This window comes from Carassius auratus, unplaced genomic scaffold, assembly GCF_003368295.1.
Source record: "Carassius auratus strain Wakin unplaced genomic scaffold, ASM336829v1 scaf_tig00003436, whole genome shotgun sequence".
NCBI lineage: Eukaryota > Metazoa > Chordata > Actinopteri > Cypriniformes > Cyprinidae > Carassius > Carassius auratus.
Genome location: NW_020523520.1, coordinates 65,684 through 90,687, shown reverse-complemented (window position 1 = coordinate 90,687; position 25,004 = coordinate 65,684). Strand labels below are relative to the sequence as shown.

Sequence of the window (25,004 nt, the reverse complement as noted above, 5' to 3'; positions counted from 1 at the left end):
GGGACGCTGTAGGCTGTTTGTACAGTAATTAGCTACAGTAGGGAGGAGGTGGCAAGAGTTATTCGAACAGACAAGATTTTTTACACTTGAAAGAGAGATCACACATACACTCGAAGTCTTTGTATATGGGAGAGACCGAGAAACTTGATACCTTGAAGAAATGTATTTTTGAAGGTAATGCAATTTTAGTATCGAAATTTCAGTTTGGTCACGTCCACAATATGCAGTATGGCCTGTAAACGTTTAGTGACGTGGCTTCCATGTTATTCCATATTTGTAAATCTCTGTTCAGAATGACTTCATGTTGCAACATCAAATATGGATAGAAATAAAATCCATGATACAATGTGCAAATCTCCCAGAATTCCCTCTGGAAAGACACTCACAAGCAAAAGCATGCTGTAAACTTGCTGTTTATGTGCTTTTAAGTGTATTCAACACTCTCTCTAAAAAAAATAAAATAATAATAATAATAAATAAATAAATAAAGGTTCAAAGTTGTCACTGGGGTGGTACCTTTACAAAAGGCACACCTTTGTACCTAAACAGTCCACATTGGTACCTAAGGTGTAAATATTAGTATCTAAAAGTGACTGTCCCAGTGACAGCTTTTGTACCTTTTTTCTCTGAGAGTGAACATGTATACTTTACAAGGCTCTCTGGGGGTCAGACCCACAATCTTGGAGCGGTTAATAAACAGAACTGCTTGCGTCTTGCGGAAGAACATCGTAGCCGGAACTACTTCTCTCTGTTTATGTCTATGAAGAATCACAAAGGTACTGGGTTACTCCGCCGCGGTACCGAAGCAATCTAAAATAGTCCGAATATAAACACTTATTATAGGTGTACCCAAGTGATTCAGGACAAGCCAAAAACACGGTTTGGAAAATGGATTCATGGTGTACTCCCTTATTATATACATTTTTCTACATTTTGAACACAAACAAAGTTACGGACCACAGCTCTGATTGGTTATTTTTTACCGGGAGTGATGGAGTTTCTGCAAATGGCAATAGGACCACTGGGAGGAGCCAGAGGAGCTTGCTTTTTTCACAGATTATCGGTTTCATATTCTACTGTCAGGACATAATGACAGGTTTAATAAATATGTAAAAAAAATATATATTTTTTTTTTACAAAAGTTCCTTACAGCACCTTGAACACAGATATGAGATGGATCTCCTCAGTCTATCACAAAGCATCGTAGGAGACGTCACCATATCCCAACGGAAAGGCAGGCGAGCCCGCGGTGACACGACCTTGGGTTTCTGCGTGTGTGTGTGTGTGTGTGTGTAGACGTGAGGTTTTGTGTGAAGTGGTCACTGTGGGGCATCGAAAGCAGCTGCAGCTGTCCACTCAGGGGTGTGTGTCCCGGGGTGTGATGGCCAGTGAGGGTGGTTCAGCCACAGCGTGGCAAAGTCGTCTGTTTGCTGAGGAGGTGACCAGGACCCCTGGGGGAACAGAAGAGGACACACACACTTCCAAAAACACACATGTATGCGACATTTGAAGAGTCAAACCCAGACACCATACTGGACATTAGCACCAAACACCACATGACAGTTGCATTATCTTCTACTTCAATAGTTAAATGATATATAGACCTTTTGGTAAAATTTTATAAGAAATGTTTGTTAAATGTATTTAAAATATTTGAGAACAGTTTGAGATATTGCTGATATCTGAAATTACTGATGAGGCCAGCTGTGTGTAAAGTTTTGGAATGGATAATTTGATTAAAATATTCTTTGTCATTTTTTGGTTGGTATTATGCAAATATATGTTATGCATCTTCTTTAGGGCAATTTTTATATATTTGATAATCTTAAAAATGTTACCTTTATTTCTTGTTATTAAACCTTTAATAAAAAAAACTGAACTTAATTAATTTAATTTTTATATTTTGAAAACGTTGTTAAATGTTTCAGTGTCCTATTTTGTCATTAAGCAAATGTCTGTGCAATTTCAGTGCTTTACATGATGTTATTTTCTAAGTTTTGCTCTCTTATTTTTGAAAAATATATACAAAAAAATATATATATTTAAAATATATAATTTTATAATAATTTTATAAAAACAATAATAAAAGATTTTAAATCATTCAATAAAGTGTAAAACTACATGTTTTACAAATGTTATCAAATATTTCATATAAGATGTTTATAAAAACATTATACAGTCATATTTTTGCTATTATGTAAATATCTGTTGTGCATCTTTGGTTCTTTTTATGACTTTGTCTTTTAAAGATTATATATTTATCTTTTTAATTGTTAAAAATCATGTTAAGTAAAAATTAAATTAAGTAAAAATGTATTAACATAAAATAAAACTTAATATTTGATTAAGTGTTTTATTATTAAATTTTTTATTAAGTATTTAATTACAATTGTAAAATATATTTTTGATAAATGTTTATAATAATATAAAAATGCTTAAAATAATAAAGTAGTTTTATTATTAAAAATGCATTTACTTCAGAGGGTGTATAAACTTGTGTATGTGTAATGTATGTGTGTTCAGATCTTTGATGCTGCAGGTGAGCCGGCCTCAGAATCAGTCGCCTCCTTTGCATAAGCACTAATGACAGCAGTCAGCACATGTAAATGAAGACGCTTCGCTCTGATTGAGAGAAAGCAATGTGGATGAGTAGCCACACACTAATCATCACAGCGGGGAGCTCCATCTGATTCAGTCCCATCATTCCGCATGTGTTCAACATCGGTCCATTTAAATGTCAGGCCTTGATGGGCCACCCCAACTGCACACAGGGGAGGGGTGGGAGACAGGATGTTTGGGAAAGGGGGTGCGGTTGTGATCTGATGAGACAAAATTACTTTTTAATTAGTCGATTCTTTAGACTTTCATAATTGTTTTGGTCTTACAACAAATGTGAGGCCTGTAATTTTGAAAGCTATTTTCAGGATGAAAGCTCAGGCAGCATGAGAGAGAGTTTGAGAGATACTGAAAGGAGGGATGAAAATTATAGCGACGATTCAGTGTTTGAACACTCATTGTTTACAGTATGTTTTTTAACTACATGTTGGTGCCCAAGACTGGTTACTAGTTTGAATCAAACTTTTTTTGAATAGTGAGTTTGATTGCAGGCTAGTTTCTATGACAGGGACCTTTGACCTCAGCTATGCTTGTCCTGTGATCTTGGCTTTTTTGAGTGTCCACTTTACCTTTAGCTCTCTGAATTATTGATTCTCTTTTGAATTAAATGTTACCATACCCCATCTGTGTCTGCCTTATTGAGATCTACCCCTCTAGTGTGTGCATTTTATTATTATTTTATTATTATTATTATTATTATTATTATTACCGATCAATAGAACATGCAACAGACCATGATTTTATGTGTATGCAATGGCTCTAGAATGTATATATACTGTATATGTATATATAATGTATATATATATATATATATATATATATATATATATATATATATATATATATATATATATATATATATATATATATATATATATTCTGTAATTATTGTGGCTGTAAATATAACAATAAAGTAAAAATATAAACATTTTAAATATATCCATGTATGGACAGAATAAATGGAAGAAAAAGAAAAAAGGAATTTGATGGCCTCAAATTAATGTCTTCTTCTGTAGATCATGGAGCTCTGTTTCCCCCTAGTGGTCAGAATAAATTCAACTTCATTTTAAATCAGGTTTCTGTACTTTCTATCACATGCTTTTTACAGTAGACCGCGGAAAACCATTAGGTAAATGTCCTAAGTTATAATATTAAAGAAAAATGTGGTTATTTGATAAAAATGGCTTTCCTATTTGTTATTGTTGTTGTTACAGAAATTCTGTGTGTGCGGTGTGCGTTCTAAAAAAATTATTTTAAAGGCTTTACATTTGTATATGTTATATATATGTCATATATATATATATATATATATATATATATATATATATATATATATATATATATATATATATGTTTAAAATTCAAAATGCAATCAAGCAACTATGACCCAAAACTACAAAAAATGAAAAATACATTAAATGATAAACAGTTTAAGATTAAATTGGAGGAGTCCCTTTCTAACAAGTTTTCTTTGGCCACAAGATGGAACCAAAACTCTCAGGACTGAGGTTGGTCTATTTTATATATATATATATATATATATATATATATATATATATATATATATATATATATATATGCATTATGTGCAGCATAATTAGTAATTTAGCAGCAATATTTTTTAGGATATGGATAAGGCTGTATGTTATCAATAGAATTTAAGATATTAATAATTTTTTATAAACTGAGCAAAATCATAGTCCATGTTGTGAGTTGTTTTGTGCATAGGTTTGATAAGATGACTTGGTGATTATGTTTAATCATCGCAGAGTAGAATAATGGCATGAGATCAGATTCTCTACTCAAAGGTTGGAGTAATTTAGACATATCAAAGATATATCTTTATATACCATGCAAAGGTTGTTCTCTATCTTTACTTAATGAAGGTATATACATCCATGAAGCATATTATAATGATTTGAGTAGCAATAATTGTCTTCTCAGATTAGGGATAGATAGGATTGGGATTTGTTTCAGGATCAAGATCAGGTCAAGCGTAGGATTACGATTGTTATTAGGATTAAGCAAGGACTAGAAAGAATGGGTGACATCCTGTAACACAAGGTGACATGACTGACTGCTGTTAAACATGGAAGTGAAATGCTCATGATGTTAGGGGATAACATATCATCCTAATATTGTTTATAAATGAGGCATATCCTGTTTACTCACAAAATGAACAAACACATGGAAAAGAAATGTTCATTTTAGTTAAAATTATTTCATAATCTCACCTTTTTATAGTTTTAAAGCTTCCACTTAGACCAAAATAGTCTATTGTAAAGTACAAAAATAGACCTACTGTAGCAGCAAGAAGACTCATCAGTTTTTTAAGAGGATTTTTACTACAATCGCTAAAATGAGACACGAGATGGCGCCAGTTAGGTGATACGAGAGGACCATAGTTTAATAGTTAATTTGTGTGTGTGTGTGTGTGTGTGTGTGTGTGTGTGTGTGTGTGTGTGTGTGTGTGTGTGTGTGTGTGTGTGTGTGTGTGTGTGTGTGTGTGTTTTTTTTTATCATTCTAGTTCTTTAAGAATATGGAAAGCTTGAGTTTCGTCGTTCATCAACTGCAAAATATTGTTTTGAAAATGTTTCCAGCAATTCCTCCGTGTCATTATCATTGTAGTTATCGTGTGGATTCCATTATTCTTTTAGAACTTTTTATGCTTTAAAAAAAAAGATAATAATAATAATAATAATAATAATAATAATAATAATAATAATAATAATAATAATAATAATATATATAAGTTTAGATTAGATTCGATTATTGTCCTGGGCTTAACAGGTCTTAACGATAAGGACACAAAGGAACGGTAGGCTATCTTTGGAAATTGGAATATTTTTTTCCAGCTGATGAACATGAAGAACATTTACACTTTACAGCCAATCAGAATCCACTAGACTTTAAAGAGCTCGAGCAGACGACAAAACTGGAGCATGCGCTTATAATAAACAGAACGTTATCGTCCCGTTGATGTGAACGCAAATGTACAGGTCCATCTAAAATAATTAGCATATTGTGATTAAAGTTCATTATTTTCCATAATGTAATGATCAAAATTTAACTTTCATATATTTTAGATTAATTGCACACCAACTGAAATATTTCAGGTCTTTTATTGTTTTAATACTGATGATTTTGGCATACAGCTCTTGAAAACCCCAAATTCCTATCTCAAAAAATTAGCATATTTCATCCGACCAATAAAATAAAAGTGTTTTTAATACAAAAAAGTCAACCTTCAAATAATTATGTTCAGTTATGCACTCAATACTTGGTCGGGAATCCTTTTGCAGAAATGACTGCTTCAATGTGGCGTGGCATGGAGGCAATCAGCCTGTGGCACTGCTGAAGTGTTATGGAGGCCCAGGATGCTTCGATAGCGGCCTTAAGCTCATCCAGAGTGTTGGGTCTTGCGTCTCTCAACTTTCTCCTCACAATATCCCACAGATTCTCTATGGGGATCAGGTCAGGAGAGTTGGCAGGCCAATTGAGCACAGTAATCCCATGGTCAGTAAACCATTTACCAGTGGTTTTGGCACTGTGAGCAGGTGCCAGGTCGTGCTGAAAAACGAAATCTTCATCTCCATAAAGCTTTTCAGCAGATGGAAGCATGAAGTGCTCCAAAATCTCCTTATAACTAGGTGCATTGACCCTGCCCTTAATAAAACACAGTGGACCAACACCAGCAGCTGACATGGCACCCCAGACCATCACTGACTGTGGGTACTTGACACTGGACTTCAGGCATTTTGGCATTTCCTTCTCTCCAGTCTTCCTCCAGACTCCGGCACCTGGATTTCCGAAAATTTGCTTTCATCCGAAAAAGTACTTTGGACCACTGAGCAACAGTCCAGTGCTGCTTCTCTGTAGCCCATTTCCTGCACACGCCTGTGCACGGTGGCTCTGGATGTTTCTACTCCAGACTCAGTCCACTGCTTCCGCAGGTCCCCCAAGGTCTGGAATCGGTCCTTCTCCACAATCTTCCTCAGGGTCCGGTCACCTCTTCTCGTGCAGCGTTTTATGCCACACTTTTTCCTTCCCACAGACTTCCCACTGAGGTGCCTTGATACAGCACTCTGGGAACAGCCTATTCATTCAGAAATTTCTTTCTGTGTCTTACCCTCTCGCTTGAGGGTTCAATGATGGCCTTCTGGACAGCAGTCAGGTCGGCAGTCTTACCCATGATTGCGGTTTTGAGTAATGAACCAGGCTGGGAGTTTTTAAAAGCCTCAGGAATCTTTTGCAGGTGTTTAGAGTTAATTAGTTGATTCAGATGATTAGGTTAATAGCTCGTTTAGATAACCTTTTCATGATATGCTAATTTTTTGAGATAGGAATTTTGGGTTTTCATGAGCTGTATGCCAAAATCATCAGTATTAAAACAATAAAAGACCTGAAATATTTCAGTTGGTGTGCAATGAATCTAAATCTTATATGAAAGTTTAATTTGTATCATTACATTATGGAAAATAATTAACTTTTATCACAATTTGCTAATTTTTTGAGAAGGACCTGTAGTTATCTAGTTATATCTAGTTATTTAGTTATCGTTCTTGATGTAAGGACCTGATAAGTAGATGATATACTGTACAGAATTGAATCAGCGAGGGTACGGCATTTCCCAAAACCATAGTTGCTAAGTTAGCAACTTTGTTGGTTTCAATACAATTTCCCATTGCCAACCAACTAGCAACTATGCTTTTGGGAAACGCACCCCAGATTGGAGTATTTCAGAGAGCTGTATAATAAGTGAAAATTGTATAATATTACTGTATCAGTGCCACAAGAGGGAGCAGGTTATGAGTGTATAACAGAAGGAACAGGAAACTGAGCTCTTCCAAAATTCCAGGACACTTTCAAGATATAATTATTTTTGCTTGGGGGAAGGGTGTGTGAGATCTCATGTAGCCTACGGAGCTGGACATTGTGGGTCTGCTGTTACGATGTTGAAAAAGCGTCCAATTCTGCGTCTTCTTTTTAGCGTTTAGTCTCGGTTGACACTACTGTGAAGCGTCGGCTGATTGAACATCTTTTCTGCTGCCATCAGGCGGGAGCACACGGGGTCAGAGTTAGCCTCAGCCTGTGACATCCATCAGACGAGCATGGACAAATTTCCACAATCAATAGCATCTGACAGACAACACAAGGTTATGGCCATCCCCGTCAACACGATCTAGTATTTTTCAAGTCTGACAGATGTGGGGTAATTAATCAATCATCAATCAATCAAAGCGGTTTCTAAACTACAGATCACATACATAGTTATAAACGGCATGGAAAAGAAATAAAGCTTAAAGGGATCTTTCATCCAAAAATGAAAAAACTCACCCTCGCCTATATCTTATAATTTCTTGAACAAGCTGTTCTTTTCTATACAAAGTTAATGGTTACAACTAAAGCAATATTTCAGTGAATAACTTTTATTTCATTTCGTCACCACAGCTAGCATTAGTTTTCTAGAGTTGTAGGCCTATTTGTTATACCTTTTTGGTATTTGACAGGCTTTGGTCATCATTCACTTGGTGTGAGAAAAAAAAAACCCAGCTCAATACGTTCTTCTAAACTTCTTTTGTATCCCACGGAAGAAATTAAGTCAGGCTTGGAATGACATGGGGGTGTGTAGATGTATATATCTCTTTTGACTGACTTGAAAGACAGATAAATGACATCAGATACAAATCTTGCCGTTTTATTTGCATATAAACTTGGCTAAATGTCACAATGGATAAAAAAAGGGTCACAAAACATATAAAGAAAGCATTTACAATAGCAGAAATTACATTTTAAAAAAATGTGCTCAAACGATTGCAGATCCACTGTGAAATATACAATACACATCATTACAACAATGAGAAATGAAAGGGGTTAGTGTAATGTTTTTTCCAGTTTTGAAACCAGTGGAATTTGAAGGCATTCCAAATCTAGGATAAACAATTGCGTTTGAATCTTTTCAGGGAGGAATCAAATTTATCTCCGACGCAGATTGTAATATTTCTATAGTCATATTGAAAGATCTCGTCCACTTTTAATATGTGCTAAATGCAAAGCCAGACCAGGTTTCTTTATGATCTGGAGAATTTGCACATTCAGCCTCTTCTAAACTACGTAAAGGACAAAAGCAGCACAGCGATAATGCAAAATTCAATTCACAACACAAAATCGCTTCCATCTTTTGACAAACTGTGCCACCGTTTTTTATGTTGAGAGGAAAATGTGTCTTATGGTGTTTAATGGCCTGGTAGATAAAGATGTGTCTTCTTGATTAGAAAAGTGCAAAGTCTGATTGGAGCAATAAATATCAGACTCACTGGACCCTTCAACAATACACCACACAAGGAGTTCATGACATTAAATAAAGTTATATTAAATTTACAAAGCACAATTAATATTAAATCAGACATGATCAAGTATTGCTGATGCTTTTAGGAGTACCTTTATAATGCACTTTTTAAGATCCTGACCAATAAAAAAGGAAAATCAAAAGGCAACTGATGCAAACAAGTTACAAATATGAATTCACCTACAATATTCATTCAAACGGTGTCGGCTTCAATCCGACTTTAAAAAATATTTCATTTCCATGCATTTTTAAATACAAGCAGTACAAAAAGACTAGTACTTTTAAGTAGAGAAGAGTTATGTAGAAAAAAGCGGGCGGGGCTCCAATGAGTCTCAGGAGTTTCCTGGGTTGGGGAGATCAAATATGATTGGAGGATTGGTAGGCTGGAAGCTGACTGTACATGTGGAGGAGTTGATAAATGTTGTATAGCCATCTGTCATTATGCCGTAACCTGAGAATGAGAAAGAAAACATTTTTATACAATAAAATGCTTGAATACTTGATTCATCCATTTAAATATTATTTTAAACGTATTACAATTTATATTATTATTTTTAATATTACATAATGAATTTCTTGATTATGATTAAACAAATATTTAAATAAGATTTCTAAGTGTGTGTGTATATTATATATATATATATATATATACATATATATATACACATATATATATATATATATATATATATATATATATATATATATATATATATATATATATATACACACACACACACACATTTTATATATACCTTCATGGATTCCCCCATATGCGTGGAGTTTGGGTCGGACCCTCTTTTGTACGGTGTTGAGTAGTTCCACACAGCCAACTCTCTGAAGTTCTTTGGGAACCCAATCTCTGAACCCTGGAAAAAGTCCAGAATCACATCCTTAGTGGTGTATCATCACATCTATGATGACTTTAAAAAAAACAACAGTCCATCCGCAGACACAAACTGATGTATACATGCTCAACATCTACAGTTACATTCACATTTCAATGCTTACCCAGAGGAGGCCCGTGTGTCATAAGAACATCCACATCTTCAGGGATCTGGTTCCACTTATCGAGGAGAGACTGGCCGCGAGGTAAGTTAAAGCCCCATCCATTAAACCACGGGGTCCTGTGGGAGCAGACATTCGCATTTCATACACTTCATAAATGTCGAATTCATCATAAACATGCCTGCATGCTGTTCACACACACATGTGCAGAACGTGACCGTATTATCAAAGAGAATTTTCAAAGTAGACCACTTGGTAAGATGCCTACATTTTTTTTTTTTAAGTATAAAAACGCCTCGGAGTATTGCAGTATCAGATTTGAGGCCATGGCACAACTCAAGCTATTCATTTCAGCCTCCATCAGGGCATCCGGCGGATCGCAGAGGTCATCTGCAGAGGAGGCAGATTGTTCAAGCTGTCAGCACCAATGAGCAGAAGCATGTTAATAAGAGTTTTATTTCCCCTCTGGGATGGGCCTGCTGACAGCCTGCGGTAACCCGGGCCAGACCTTTATTTACCACTCTCAGACCCCGTCTGATAAGGGCCAAGTATCTTGCCCAGCTATTCAAGGCTGCGCAGGGCCAGGGCTAAATGTAGGCCTTTGGTAGAGAGGGCAGGAAGTGACCTCATGCTGATAAGTAGAGCTGGGTGATGGATGGAGACAGTGCAGACAAATGAGAGTTAGAAGCGCTCCGGAGAGCAACGTCTGCAGCAGCATTCAGCACATATTATGAGAGGGTTCTTACATAGGACTATATGGAATGACAGAAGCATTAGAAAGGATGCGATTACAAATACTAAAGAGATTTGTTGTAGCAGCTATTCCCATTAATGAATCTTAAAAGAGCTTGATTCTACCCATACTCACAGGCATACATATATGTATGAACTCAAATGCCCAGCTGTCCAGAGGTCATTTTACAAGGAGCACTTGACAAAGTCAGAGCCTCTGAGAAGCAGAAGGTTAAGACTAGAGGGGGAAAGGGTTTTCATAACATGTTCTCTCGAGACCTGAGGCCTGGATCTTCTTTTTCAGTCACTGAATTATGTTGAAATAGACGAGGGACTAGGGCGCAGGCACTTGTACCACCTTAGAATAACAATAAAAACCCTGGTGCCGAGAATTGAAAACCCATTACAGAGAGAATGAAAATGGATTTAGAGGGGGAAATGGAAAAGCATGGCTGTTGCTTTAAAATAGCTGCCAAATAAACTTAGAGACCCAGTTAAACCTTGGAAAAATAAGAAAGTTGTTCTCCAAATACATTTCCTAATCAGATGTGACATAAGGGTCGCAAAAAAAACAAAAACAAATGAAAGACAGAATTGCTGAATTATACTCATTGTTACAAAATTATTTAAAATGCACTCAAAACTTGGGAATTAAAAAAAAAAAAAAAATCAGTAATCAATCCAATCTGCCCACTTTGATGGCAAAAATGCTACAAGAAGCTGCACAACTGACAATTAACCAACTTATAAATGTTTAATATAAAATTATGTAGAGCAGACCAATATGGTCCAATGAGATTCACTGTGGGCGGGGTTACACGCAGCGATGCTATAGAAATAGGAACCAAGCATTGTCAATCATTGCTGTTGGTTAAAAAAAAAAAAAAACTGTAGGCTATATGGAAAATACAGCATTTGTTTATCATTTTATTGCATCCAGTGTTATTTTAGTATTACTTTTAATAGATTAAATATTTTCAGTTTAGTACAAGTTATTTTTTGTGCATTTTTTATGTTTTTGTTTTATTAATATTTCTATATCGTTTCATTTTTCTATAATATTTTTTATAGTTTTTTTTTTTTCTCAGTTCAACTTATTTCAGTTAGTTTCCAAGGCCACATTTTTAGCTAATTTCTCTTTATCTTCATATTTTATTTTAGCTTTGTTTTAATTACTTAAAAATTACTAGCAAAAACAAAATTTCCTGGTTAGGACATGGTCTAGGATTTATCCTGGATTTGCACAGTTAACACTGATTATTACCAAATAATAATTGTTTTGTGTTTAAGACAAATATGCAAGCAAACATTCAAATACAAGCTGTCACTTTACTGCCACCCTCCATCATTAACTCAACCTAAAGAGCACAGTCGTTTATGGATTTGACACTGAACATCCATCATCACAGCCTGGTCTCATAGACTCAGCATTATCCACTGTTTGTCTATCCATTAGCGCTTCTTCATAGATTTGAGTTGAATGGAGTTGATAGTGGTTGAAATAGAGCCTGAACACAGGAAATGGCTGCTGAGGTCTCGGTGTAAGTGTGTGTACTTTGGGTAGCTGGGCTTGTCCGTGGATGAATGATGGGAAGGCAAATAAATGCGAGTGGTCGCTTTTGAAGACTGTGCACCAGGCTGATACTCTTGGGTACAATCTCTCTAACCCTTTTGGCTTTCCTGCAAACATACTCAGACCCGTCTGCTTTAACTCGCACATAAATGTCAGTGCCCGAGTCAGGCTTTCATCCATACATCAAGCTAGTCGACAATGAGATATGATTGCTTCCTGACAAACAAATAAAAACTACGATCACAGACAGAGAACAAATAAAGGAAATTTATACTGGAATACTAGATTTTGGTCAATCCAAATTTCAACCTTTATACATTTGTCCCTTATGACTGATTTCAAACACTGTGCTAGTTTCATGCCTCTCATATCACTTTGTGGTCTCTTTGATCTCAACATAAATATCTCAACATCAATATTAATTGTCCCTTTTTATTTGGTAAACAGCTGAGTTATAAGAGAGAATGCATAGATGGTAATTATTGCAAAATAACCTACTTCAGGTTTTAATTATTATGATAAATTTAAGTATTGCAAAAATATTGAAATAAATAATTTTAGCACATTTATCATGTAAAATTAACTTACAACCCTTTGGATGAATTTTCAATATAATTAATATCATTAAATATTATTACAAATAATTACAATTAATATAATTGTATTATTTTCTTAAAAAAAAAATTTAAGGGAAAAAAAATGAACCCAAAACCTTTTTGGTGAATTAATATCATTAATACATTATGAAAACGTATATAATAATAATAATAATAATAGGGGGAAAATCTTAAAAAAAAAGCAGTGAGAAAGAGAAAAAGAAAGCTTTCTGTAGGCACGTTTCCATAACAGATTTGCGCAAAACTTTGGCGATATTTTATAAATGTCTATAAAAAAGTATTGCGAAATGACAGCGTTTTCCCCTCTCGCGATAAGTCATGGGAACAGATTTTGGATGGGATTTTAACAGATTTTGGCTACACTTGCCATAATATTTATGGTATGCGTGTATCTTGGCAGAAGCAGTGCCCCATTGAGCAACTGGTAACAAAAAACATTTACTAGAGTACCGGCGATCAGCTCCCATAGCCGTTTCAGAGCTGTAACGCGCTGCAGTGTAAAATAGTCTAAGCATTAACGGTAGCCACATATGAAGTGTTTCTTGGAGGTTAGTACATTGAGGAATGATCATATGACTTTTAACGTACGCCATGTGACCTGTTAATGCAGAAAAAAACGTTTCCATTGCAAGTTATTCCTTTTTTGCATTGCTAGAAAAACAACCTTATGCGAGCATAAAAAAAATGTTCGCGATATATAGGCGTTTCGTAAAGTTGACGCATTTCCATTAGGCATATTTTCAATTCGCAATTTCAAATTGGGGCCTACTGTCAGAAACAGCACAGTACAGAGATAGTATATATTTGTGTCTGCACGTGTGTTTGTTTTGGCTGAGTCAGCACAACTCTCAGTGACCTGGACACACAGTGGTACACAGAAGCAGTCTGAGCTTCAGTTAATAGCCAAACACAACACCTGGTGCTTACTTTGGAATCAGTGTGCCACTCTAATGCATAGGCCTCCCAGTCCTTCAAACACCTCACATGCAAAAAGTATTACTGAACTATTTATCTGCCCCTGACAGCAGGACGGCGAAAGAGAGGGGGATCAGAGAAAGATGTGTGATTGCGAAAGTGATGTTGGAGAAGGTCATCAACGGCCAGGAGAGAGAAAGCCAAGATGGACGTGGCACAAGAAGAGAAATGAGAGTAGAGAGGAAATGAGATATTGCTGGGATATCCTGTCTAGTGTGATTTTGTGAAGGTACCACGCAGCACACAACCCAGAGCAAGTTTGAAAACAAATCTATTAAATATTCCTTCTAATATGTTCCAAATGTCAAACGTTTTTCAATATTCATGAATCCAAAACAACCTTTTTTTTTTTCCTGCCACAATATTGGTAAAGCTTGGTCAGAATATACATTACGTCTGCTATTCAAAGGTTTCGGCTTTTTAAATAAGTATTTTATTCTCATCATGACTGCGTCTATTAAATCAAAAATAAAGTATAAACAGCAATATAAAAAAATATATTATTACAATTTAAAATAACTATTTTATATCTTAATATATTAAAATGTAATTTATTCCAATGGGAGATTGAAATAAAAGAAATAAGGCCCACTCGACTATTAAAGCTTGTGAATAGATCTATTTTTGAGAGAAACTTCTACATGGTAGACATATTTCTGTACAGCCTGCTTACTAATAACATCTGACCTCTTTTCTAGTCGGTCCATCGCTCTCTCTCTTTCACCGTGCCCTCACTATTCCCTCCATCCCCCCTCGATTTCTCAATCCTCCCTGCCTGGTACCGCAACCGCCGCCAGCCATCATCAGGCCCAGCGGAGGAGATGTCAGCTTTTAATTACCACTGACAAATGATGCCACCTTCAAGCCAGGGGTCAGCTTACAATCAGTGACGTGAGCAGGTAGCTTGTCGGCAGGAGCCAGAGAAAATAGCTGCTTCTACGAAGGCTTCTGTTGATAGCTGAGAGGATAGATGGGGTAATTTCATTTACGCACAGTATGTTAGTTCTACGTTTCTTCCATGAAGGTCAGCGATGAATGAAAAAAAAAAATGAAAACATAGGCAAGCTAAGGAACAACAAGCATATGTCTCAACTGGAAGAGTGTGATGCCATCAACAACAAGGCCATGCCTGGGGAACATGTGAAAGCCATCGCACTGTGGATAGATGAAGGTGAAATCATGAGAAGCATCAGACTGTTGTAGATACTTGTCAGCACCTTAATTCAGGCAATTCAAATGAGTCAATTAATATTCATTAGCAGGTCTTCAAGAATCAACACTACTGAGAAACAGCCCCTAAAAGCACATTATGCTGTCAAGATGTTATAACAAGCCTGTCAGATCTCATGGGTGCACTAAAATCAGTGCTTCTCAAAATGTTTAGATTTCTCTCATCCTTGCCAGTGAGAATGAAATCCTCTAGAAGTGAAAACCGAAATATGCTGCATTGAAATGTTTCTTATTATCGTCAGTACTGAAAACATTTTTTCTTTGATGAATGGAAAGAAATAGAATAGAGATCTTTTGTGTTGTCTTTTGCGGTCACTTTTGATCAATGCATGTTTGCTGAATAAGTATTAAATCCTATACTGACCTCACACTTTAAACCAGTTGAGCCATTTCCTAAACTGGTGGGCGCAATCAGAATAAGCATAAAGTGGTGGAGACATGTTACCAATACTATCATCAAGTAATTAGTGCTATCAGCTTCACACTGATCTGTCCGCACACAAGGAGAAAGCCTTACACTTCCTATCTATTATCCGTCCTAATGCTGATAAACAGCTTTGTTGACTGTCCTGAAAAACAAACGACCTTTATATCATCCCTGATCATTCATTCACGATATCAAGCATAATATAATAATAATGTAGCAGTGATACAGTTTCTATGGCAGCAACAGAGACACACCCCCACTATCTATTAAAGCCTGGCCTTGCAAACACTCTCCCTAGATGAACTGGGGTCACATGACTTATCTGCCTTTCCTAAGAGGATTAAAGAGTCTTTGATTTTCAAAAGCCGAACTTAGACGTTAATCAAACCAATCACAGCTGCAAGCTGGAATATATATATATATATATATATATATATATATATATATATATATATATATATATATATATATATATATATATATATATATATATATATACACACGACACAAATCGGAGTGGATATCTGGTGTATCGTAAGCAGGATTACCAAACGCGGCATAATCAGGATAGTGGTTGCCAAGCTTTGCAAGATAGCCTCGCTTCTATTAGATCTTCTGGTTAAGCATACAAAGGTATATGGGATATTTGTAAAGAGTAATCAAGTCAAGGTCAATGTCCTGATGTGACTGCCGCCATGAAAGGGAATACGGATAAATAAACAGACATAAAACAGGCTCGTCTTCTACCTTGGGCCATACGGGAGTCAAGCCTGACCGAGCACTTTGTAAGGAAGAAGAATGAAGCCGTGTAAATGACCTCGTTGATAGCTGAGGCCTAGGGTCAGGAAGGTCAGGAGAGGCCCACTGCGAGCATGCACTTGGAGGGGCACATCGGGGTCGGCCTCACGTTTTGATCCTGGCTCTCAACAAAGCACCAGGATGTGTTGGAACAAAAAGCACTTCCTGCAGGAGAGCCTGGGAGAACGGACCAAGGAGTACCCCCACCAAGACCACCCATCGCAGATGTCTGGTTTTCCCACTTCTTACCAAAATTAGCATTCTAATTATGGCCAGCTTGAAGACCGTAAGATATTTTAGACAGACTAGATAGTACAGTATTTATATATAGTATTTATCCTCTACAAGCTAAATAATTCACAATGTGGTGGTTCAAATAGTGAGTGTTTTTATGTAACGTTTGTCACACAGAAATCAAAATGATCAGTAAGTTAGCACAAAAAATTATCCCAAATTTCCACTAAAATTTGTGACAATCAAAACACAAAAGTGGTTTTAGAAACAAGTAATTTAACAACAACAAAAAAAGCAATATACATACATTTAAATTAAAATAATTTATTATTCTTTATTATTTATTGTTATTTATAACTAAATTAATCTACAAGTCTCTAACTACAAGTCTTTAACTATATTGTATATAACAAAACATACATATATACATATATATATATATATATATAAAATAAAATCCAATAAAACAAATTAGAAAAATGCAGGCTGTTTGACATTTGAGATTTACAAATTAGTTTTATTTATTACCATTACCAATTAATCTTAACAACAAATGTATTATCACTAATAGTAGTATTAGAAACAGAATTAGAAACAATATAATTAATAAAAGAGTACTAGCTTAATTTTATTTAATGAAATATTAAAAATGACTACTACTACTACTATTAATAAGAATAATAATAATATTAAAATAAAATTTAGGCCTCTTATTAGAATAAGAGTAGGAAAAAAATATGTGCATATGTGAATCATATATGAAATGTACCTAGATGACAAAATCCTCTAATTTATACACATATTTTAACTAAAAAAAGAGGGCTAAACGATGATCTATAAAATTAAGCACTTTAAGCAACTCTCATCAACTTTCAACGGAGTCTTCAGTGTCGTCTCCTGGTGATTAACTGCTTCTAGTAGCTGTCGACCATCGTGTCACACTGCCACAATGCTCTTAGTGCCAAACACTGCTAGGCATCTATTCACACCTGAAATCTAACACAGCTCTGCTGGCGTCCCACGCTAGTGTGGGGCAGCCCAGTGGGTGAGGGGTCAACTGAGATAATGGTCTGCTTATCAGACAATGAGGTCTTTGCATGAGAGATGCCAATGTGTGATGCTGGTTGTGTGTGTGTGTGTATAAAGAGTAACAGTGAAAGAGATGGAATGAAGGAATGAAGGAGAGAGAGTGAATTTGAGTATGTGTGTGTATGTAACACTATCTGTAGCGAGTGAGAACACATCTCGTGTCCTGCGGAGCAGAGAGTACAACAGCGTCTAACATAACCCAGGTCTACAAAGGTCTTTCTGTCCATAGCTGAAGATAATCAGTTTAACTCAAGGTATAAGACAATCATGAGAAATCATACAAGAGATGTAAACCTTTTCAGTTTCAATAAATCAAACACAAACTTAATGTACTGTATGTCAATTGCCCATCTGTTTCTTAACTAACAAACCAGACATATGTTGCATATGGTTTGTATATACAAAGCACTGATTGTGATTTATGGCGCTTTATCAAAACGTACTGCAGCTACTGATTCCATATTAACCTAAAAAAATGAATGCAAATATGAAAACACCACCAAACAAAGTGAAACAGAATATTCAACGAGAAAAAACATGTAGGACAAGATTCAAAATGTGAAAAGTGCGTAATCCAGAGCATGCTTTTCATAATTCACTTTACATAAACTAAGCTGCTTTTGCTGAGGATATCTGATTAAAATCATTGTTAACCCATTTAATATTCTTCATGACAGATGTAGCAAGCAAGAAGTAAAAAAAACAATGTGATGACAGCAATGATTTAGAAATGCTTACCACGGAGTCCCATATATCCTGAATCCTTTAATGGTGACCTCAGAGTCCTGTAAGTACACACAGTTTGTAAGGAGGGACTGAACATCGTCAAAGTCCTCAGTCTTCAGTTTGGACACAGAGGGGAAACGGTAGTAATCCTGCTTCATGAGTTCCGCCATAAAGTTTTTATCGAAGGTAAGTTCGTGATTTCCAGCGATAACAACTTTGAACTCATAGGGAAGACTGCCTGTAAGAGGAGACAGAAGATGAGGATGACAGATCTTGGAAGCAAGTATCACAGTATCATATTCTACAGCCATATGACTATTCAGATGTTAAGAAGAGACATTTTAGGAAACATTCTTAGTATCTGAAATAAATAACATTTCTGATGGCTTCGACGGGCCACAGAGAATAATCAGTTCAACTGTGGCTGCCAATCGTAGACAGAAACATGCCTTTGATTTAAACAATCTATTTGACCTGTAAACCTAAAGAACCTTGATTTCATCAAAGTGAATCACTGCAGAGGCCAATGAGACCAGACCGAAAGGCACCTATTAAAAAGCCAACGGCTGGACATTTTTCAATTTCCAATTTGACCTCCTTCACCCCCAGCCATAACAAAAACCTTCCTACTTGCTCGAAATGCTGTGCGCATTGCAGCTTCAGGAAAAATTATGCTACAATGTTGAATATTTTGTAATTTCAATGTAGAAACTGATGCTATTGATATTCATCAGTCTTAAAATAGGTCAGATTAGGAACTGGAAAACATTGTTGCACTTGACGCAAAACCTAAAAGAGCACAAATGCATTTAAACAAAAAAAAGTGATTTTTTTTTGGGAGTTCGTGTTGTGACCCTAGGGGAAGTGCTTGTCAGCAAAGGTAACAGGACTGGTTTTGCACACTTACCTAACCAGTCATTAAACTTCTTCACTTCAGATGGTAGACCGAGCTCTGTGAAGTCACCTGTGTGAAGCAAGACATCGCCAAAAGGCATCTGGATTCCATCTGTCCTCGAGTGTGTGTCTGAGACGCAGACAAAACGTGTATGACCCACAGGCTTCGGTGCATCGTAGGGAAGTGGCTCTACCCTGTGGAAATGAAGAGTGGGCTTGTTTCTGAGGGCATATTTATTTTTTATATGTAAAGATTATTAAAAGGCTAAAAGGAATAGTTTATCCCCCCTCCCCTTCAAAATGCTGAAAAAGCTAAAAATGCTGAAAATAGTCTTATCTTCAAGCTATTCAGGATGTAGATGAGTTTGTTCTTTCAGAACAGAACAGGAAAAAAAAGCATTATATCACATGCTTACCAACAGGTCCTCTGCAGTGAATGGGTGCAATCAGAATAAGAGTCCAAACAGCTGATAAAAACATCAAAATAATCCACAACACGAAAATCTGCTGTTTTGTAGGATACAAAACCATTACTTCTGTCCAAAATCCATAATATCACTTTTCCAAATACAGTATGACCACCGTCATATTTGTATAGAACTGTTTGGGACTGTTTTTGCTTGATCGGTGCTTAATCTGTGCAGATTTCTTTCCTGATTCAGGTCACATGACTAGTTCACCAGAGAAACCAAATTATAGATAGAAGACTTATTTGATAGACTGGAGTCATGTGGATTACTTGTGGATTATTGTGATGTTTTTATCAGCTGTTTGGACCTTTATTCTGACGGCACCCATTCACTGCAGAGGATCCATTGGTGAGTAAACGATGTAATACTAAATTCCTCCAAATCTGTTCTAATCTTGGATGGCTTGAGGGTACATTCATTGAAGAACTCTTTTTGTCTATACAATGAAAGTCAATGGGTCACAAAACAACTTTGCACTCCATTGACATAAAAAATATATTTTGTGTTCTGCAAAAGAAATTCATACGGTTTACAAGAAAATTTGCATGAATTGAGCTTCCTTTTTGCAGCATTGTTGCCATTTATTGCGCCGATAAATCTGATGAATTGCTCTGCACTTGCATTGGGTTACATAACACAGTTTAATGCCAAATAGCTGTTTATTCCACACTTAAGATAAAAGCAGTTCAATGGCACATGCATCCTGGTCGATCCCCTTTGCTCGTGCTGATGTACCTTAATTGCATGGTACCATTAAAGCAGCAAAGGCTCAGCTAATCAGGTTGGTCCATTCTTTATTATCTGCAGCGGGCCTCATTATGCCATCATCAGCATCAGTCAATAGTCAGGTTTCTTTAGGGGTGAGCTCTGACCCTGGGATCAAAGAGCTATTGTTAAAGAGCTAATCAACTCAACTAACCTTTGACCTCCCTCTGGTTAATAAGTACAAGAACATGAGGCACGTCTTACACTGTTTTCAAATCTGAATTATTCCAAACTATTGATCAGAAGTGTACGTGAGCTAAAATGGTTTTGCATTCAGTCTGAAAATAAAAAAGAACAAAGAAATAATAAATAGCCATTTCGAAACTGGACTAGATCTTCACAGTGTCATTATCTCAGATGTGCGAGCATTATTAAACTCTGTTATGCCATCAAAACAATCTCATTAAAATGCTTAATATGGAAACATTGCAACAATATCAAGTTAAAAAGGTCAATATAATTCATTACAACAGAAGTAAAGCCGCAGGAGCCTCTGGATCACCTGTCGGGGCGAGATGAGACAAAAGACGCCAGATGCCCTCTCTGTCAGCATTCTGTTCTGTCCTCAATCAATCAATTAAATCAATGTTTCAATTACAGGAACACTGTACACAGACACTCACATGTGGACGTGAGGGGGCTGGAAGCGGCTCTGGTTAATGTTGTAGTGGGTGAAGGCCTGGGTTGGGTTGGAGCTGTACTCATCCACGGAGATGGTGACTTTCCCCTGGGAGGATATTTTGCGAGCCATGGCACCTCCGGATGGGACATGAGCAGGTCACAGCGGTGCAGTGCAGATCCGGGGAACAAGCATCCTTTAGTCCCAAGGCTTGGATCTGAGTCACCAAATACAGAGACACCAAGATGCAAAACGTTAATGATGCTAATCCAAATACAGTTAAACGAGATGGCACGGAGTATTTCAAATTTGTATTTCAATGATTTTGTGTTCACTCACAAAATGTTTGAATCCTCTCCCAAAAACCAGCATCTGTTCACATATTTTAGGATTATTTTGCACAATTTTGCGTTGCCTTGAGAAATGTTGGTGATTGAAATAAATGAGCTGGGAGGAAAATATATTGAATTTCTTTTTCAACAGTGTAAAATTTCTCAGGGAATGCAATACTTTTGTGAGAAAAAAAGTTTTTGTAAGCAACCTTTTGCATATCAGTTTTTTTTTCCCCCACCATCATCATGTCAAGTTATTTTCATACCAATTCAAGCAAGATTTTTACTCCAGTATTAATTTTATGAGCATAAACCCTTTCATAGATATCTAGAAGTTTAGGAGTTACCAAGAAAAGGCTCTGAAGAACATAGAATCTGAAAGAACAAAAGAGCTGAATAGCAGTCAACTAAAAATACAGCATTATATATTACACTGTAGCTAAATATAATGGCTAACTAGTCCACAGAAGTAGTAACACAGATTTACTGATATTTTATATTAATATGAGTTGTGCTTCGCGTTGGGGTCCTTACCACCCTATCAAGAGTATATTTTGTGATAATGACAATCTAATTATACATCATCCCATACATAACATTCTTAAAAAATGTTTTCTGAGGCCGAAAATCTATACTCTGCTTCCTGTTCTCGCAAAATGGATTTCCAACTGTCAAATGCACCTTTCCCACAATGCTTTACAGACGTCTGCCTATAACAAAGAGAAAAGCTCCATTCATTTTTTTTTTAAATATGTATACATAAAAATAATGTTTATTTATCGATCTTTGGTCGCGTTAATGCGTTCTATAGGTAATTAAACACATACTCAAGATTGTTTAAAAATCATATCTCCCTCATTGTTACCTGCAGTCATTTATTTTGTTCAGCTGCACCGCCTCACACCGTCTCTGGCGGGCTAACCTTTTGCCATAAACTTGAACTTTTCGCAGCCTCCCTGGACGACTTCAAACCGGCCACATTAATAACACTTATGACCAACAGCTGGCAGCCTCTGACTCCATATAATTATCTGAAACTGGCGTCCGACTGCACGGGGTAAGTCTGTATTGAATTGTACGGGTAATGCGAAATGTGTTATGCTTACAATGAGGCAGCTAAATCAAAAACGTTGTCAAAAAGCATAAAGAACCCTTTCATAACGCATAATCTGTGCGCAAAGCAAGACAGGAAGCACATAAAATTCGATAAATATAGCCAGTTTCCACATAATTCCTTTATTCAGACACCGAGCTGTAAACGTGAAAGAAACTTGACTGCGCGAAAATGTTACAACGTATGGTTGCAAAAATGTTAAAATGTATCCACTGCTCTTATGTAAAAAAATGTTCCATTGTATCCGAGGCAACGTTCTAAACGGTTTCCCTCGAACATGACAACCAGCCACCTCTAACCCATTACGGCTTTGTGCCTCGCTATTTCCCCCCCCCCAGCGATCCTCTTCAAAAGCGACTTGAGTGTACCTTCTCTTTTGGCCCAAAACCGCTCGGGGGTTGTCCGCTGATGTGTCAGACACGACGGTCATCGGATATCTCGGAAGCCGTGAGGGGTTGAGGTCGCAGCAGGCAGGGCAGAACCTTCGACCCCCGGGGTCTCTCTCCAGCACACTCACTGAAATGCGACAGACGAGGAAGAAGGGAGTCAGGAGAGAGAGAGAGAACAGCCTCGATGTGGGAAGAGGGGGAGCCCGAGAGAAACGAGACGAGTGCAATGAGCGCTCGCTGCCACTGGGGTCAGAGAGCACAGCAGTCGAGTCGAGGGGTAAAAAGACGAACGGCCATTGGGTGGCACCTTTAACCGGAAACGTACGCGATCGGTCAGACAGCCAATGATATTGACAGCTTTTTTTGCATACATTTTATAATGCAAATTGACTGTCATTCAGATAAGTTTGTATTTGGATTGTATATGGTCTATTTTTATAAGCAACAGCTGGTCCCTATGTTAGTTTGTCTTTATGGCCTAGACCAGGGGTTTTCAAAATTTCAAATTACACCCAAATACGATTAAACTCCCCCCTAACCTCCATTAATGCATGTATGAGAATATATATATAATTGGGCATTTTCCCTATTATATCAATGAAAAAAAGTGTCTCAGTTCACTATATGGGTAGCTATATATATATATATATATATATATATATATATATATATATATATACATACCCATTTCTACAATGTAATAAATATACCCGTATGACAATGATTTAACTACTTGTTTTTCCCAAAATTTAATAATTGGCTTTTGTATTTTTGTATCTAGCACATCAACTATAACAGCCTATTTTATAATTTTTTTTTCCTTTTACTTTTCCAACTTGCTGGGCAACTTGCTTGAAACATGTTAATACTACAAAATCTTCATCAGTTTAACGGAGTTCATAAAAGCAGGCAAGGCATCTGGCTGATAAGGACATCAGCGTCAGCGGCTGTGTCAACATTACAAAGGATTCAACTAATTTTTCTTCAGCAGCAAGATGGACTACTGTAACTGACTTCTTCATTGTGCTTATGCTTATGAAATATGAAATAACACATCTTCAGCTGGAACCAGTTTAATATTGCTTATTGCACTCTATTATTTTTTTCAATTTATGTCCATTTATTTACAACCTTTTTTTCTCTTTTTATTTTATTTGTAATATTTTAAATTATCTTTTTAACATTTTTTTTTTTGCTGTTCACATTTATGTTCTCAAATGTTTATACTTGAATTTTATTTCTTATTTTCTTTATGACGCAAATGCACTTTGAAATACCATTGTGTATGAAAAACTATTATTATTTAATTATTTAATTAACGCAGTTACACCACTGAGTGACCACACTTAGCGACCAAACCTTCACATTTCCACGTGCACACTGAACCCTTGATTTTGTTCTTGCATGGGCACATTGTTATTTCAGACTGAGGTTGTGTGTGTGTGTGTGTGTGTGTGTGTGTGTGTGTGTGTGTGTGTGAGTGTGTGTGTGTGTGTGTGAGGAAGAAAGAGAGAGACAGAGAGAGAGAAATAGAAAGAGAAGAGGCATTCTTTGAAGAACAGAGGGTAAGGGAGGCAGGGAAAGCAAGCTAAACAAGAATTTCACTTCCATGGCAACCAGGCTGTTCAGGCTTCCGTGCCTTCTGTCATCCAGCTCTAAACTGACAGAGCCTGGCATCACCAGCACTGCTCTCTTGTCTGTTCTGCACAGGAGAGCGAGCATCAGATCATTACTGCTGTTTTCCATCCGGAGCCCAGTTGTATTGGTGTATGTGGGATTGTGCATGTGCTGGTGGGTGGGTGCTTTGGTTGGTTCTATAGCAATATTAGGTGCCTTTGTTGTGCATATTCATCCCTGAGCCTTTTTTAGAGGATAAAATATGTGATGAATGTTCTTAAAGAATGGACTGAGATCAAATCCTCTCATGTTAGGAGGATTCTCCCTCAGGAGATTTACCATATTCAGCATACAGCATTTTTGATGTTGTGCTGTTTGGATTCTGTTCAAAAGAGCTTTAAAAATGTATGCAAAAAATTATATATAAAT

General features: G+C 36.5%; 1 protein-coding gene across 3 annotated transcripts; it reads right to left on the bottom strand.

Annotated features, from left to right (window-relative positions):
• Positions 1 to 8,294: 8,294 nt before the first annotated feature.
• On the bottom strand, positions 8,295 to 23,230 carry LOC113070195 (metallophosphoesterase MPPED2-like). 3 transcript variants are annotated; one of them, XM_026243404.1, is made up of 8 exons: positions 22,321 to 22,403; positions 21,128 to 21,340; positions 20,475 to 20,612; positions 19,283 to 19,464; positions 18,388 to 18,613; positions 9,978 to 10,093; positions 9,722 to 9,835; positions 8,295 to 9,417 (listed from the first exon to the last, which is right to left on the bottom strand). In XM_026243404.1, exons 3-8 carry the CDS (start codon positions 20,483 to 20,485, stop codon positions 9,299 to 9,301), a joined length of 768 nt encoding a protein of 255 aa, XP_026099189.1. In that variant the 5' UTR covers positions 20,486 to 20,612; positions 21,128 to 21,340; positions 22,321 to 22,403; the 3' UTR covers positions 8,295 to 9,298. The 3 variants fall into 3 exon arrangements, with proteins under 3 accessions (XP_026099189.1, XP_026099187.1, XP_026099188.1); XM_026243402.1 differs by lacking the exons at positions 20,475 to 20,612; positions 22,321 to 22,403 and adding an exon at positions 22,938 to 23,230; XM_026243403.1 differs by lacking the exon at positions 20,475 to 20,612.
• Positions 23,231 to 25,004: the final 1,774 nt, after the last annotated feature.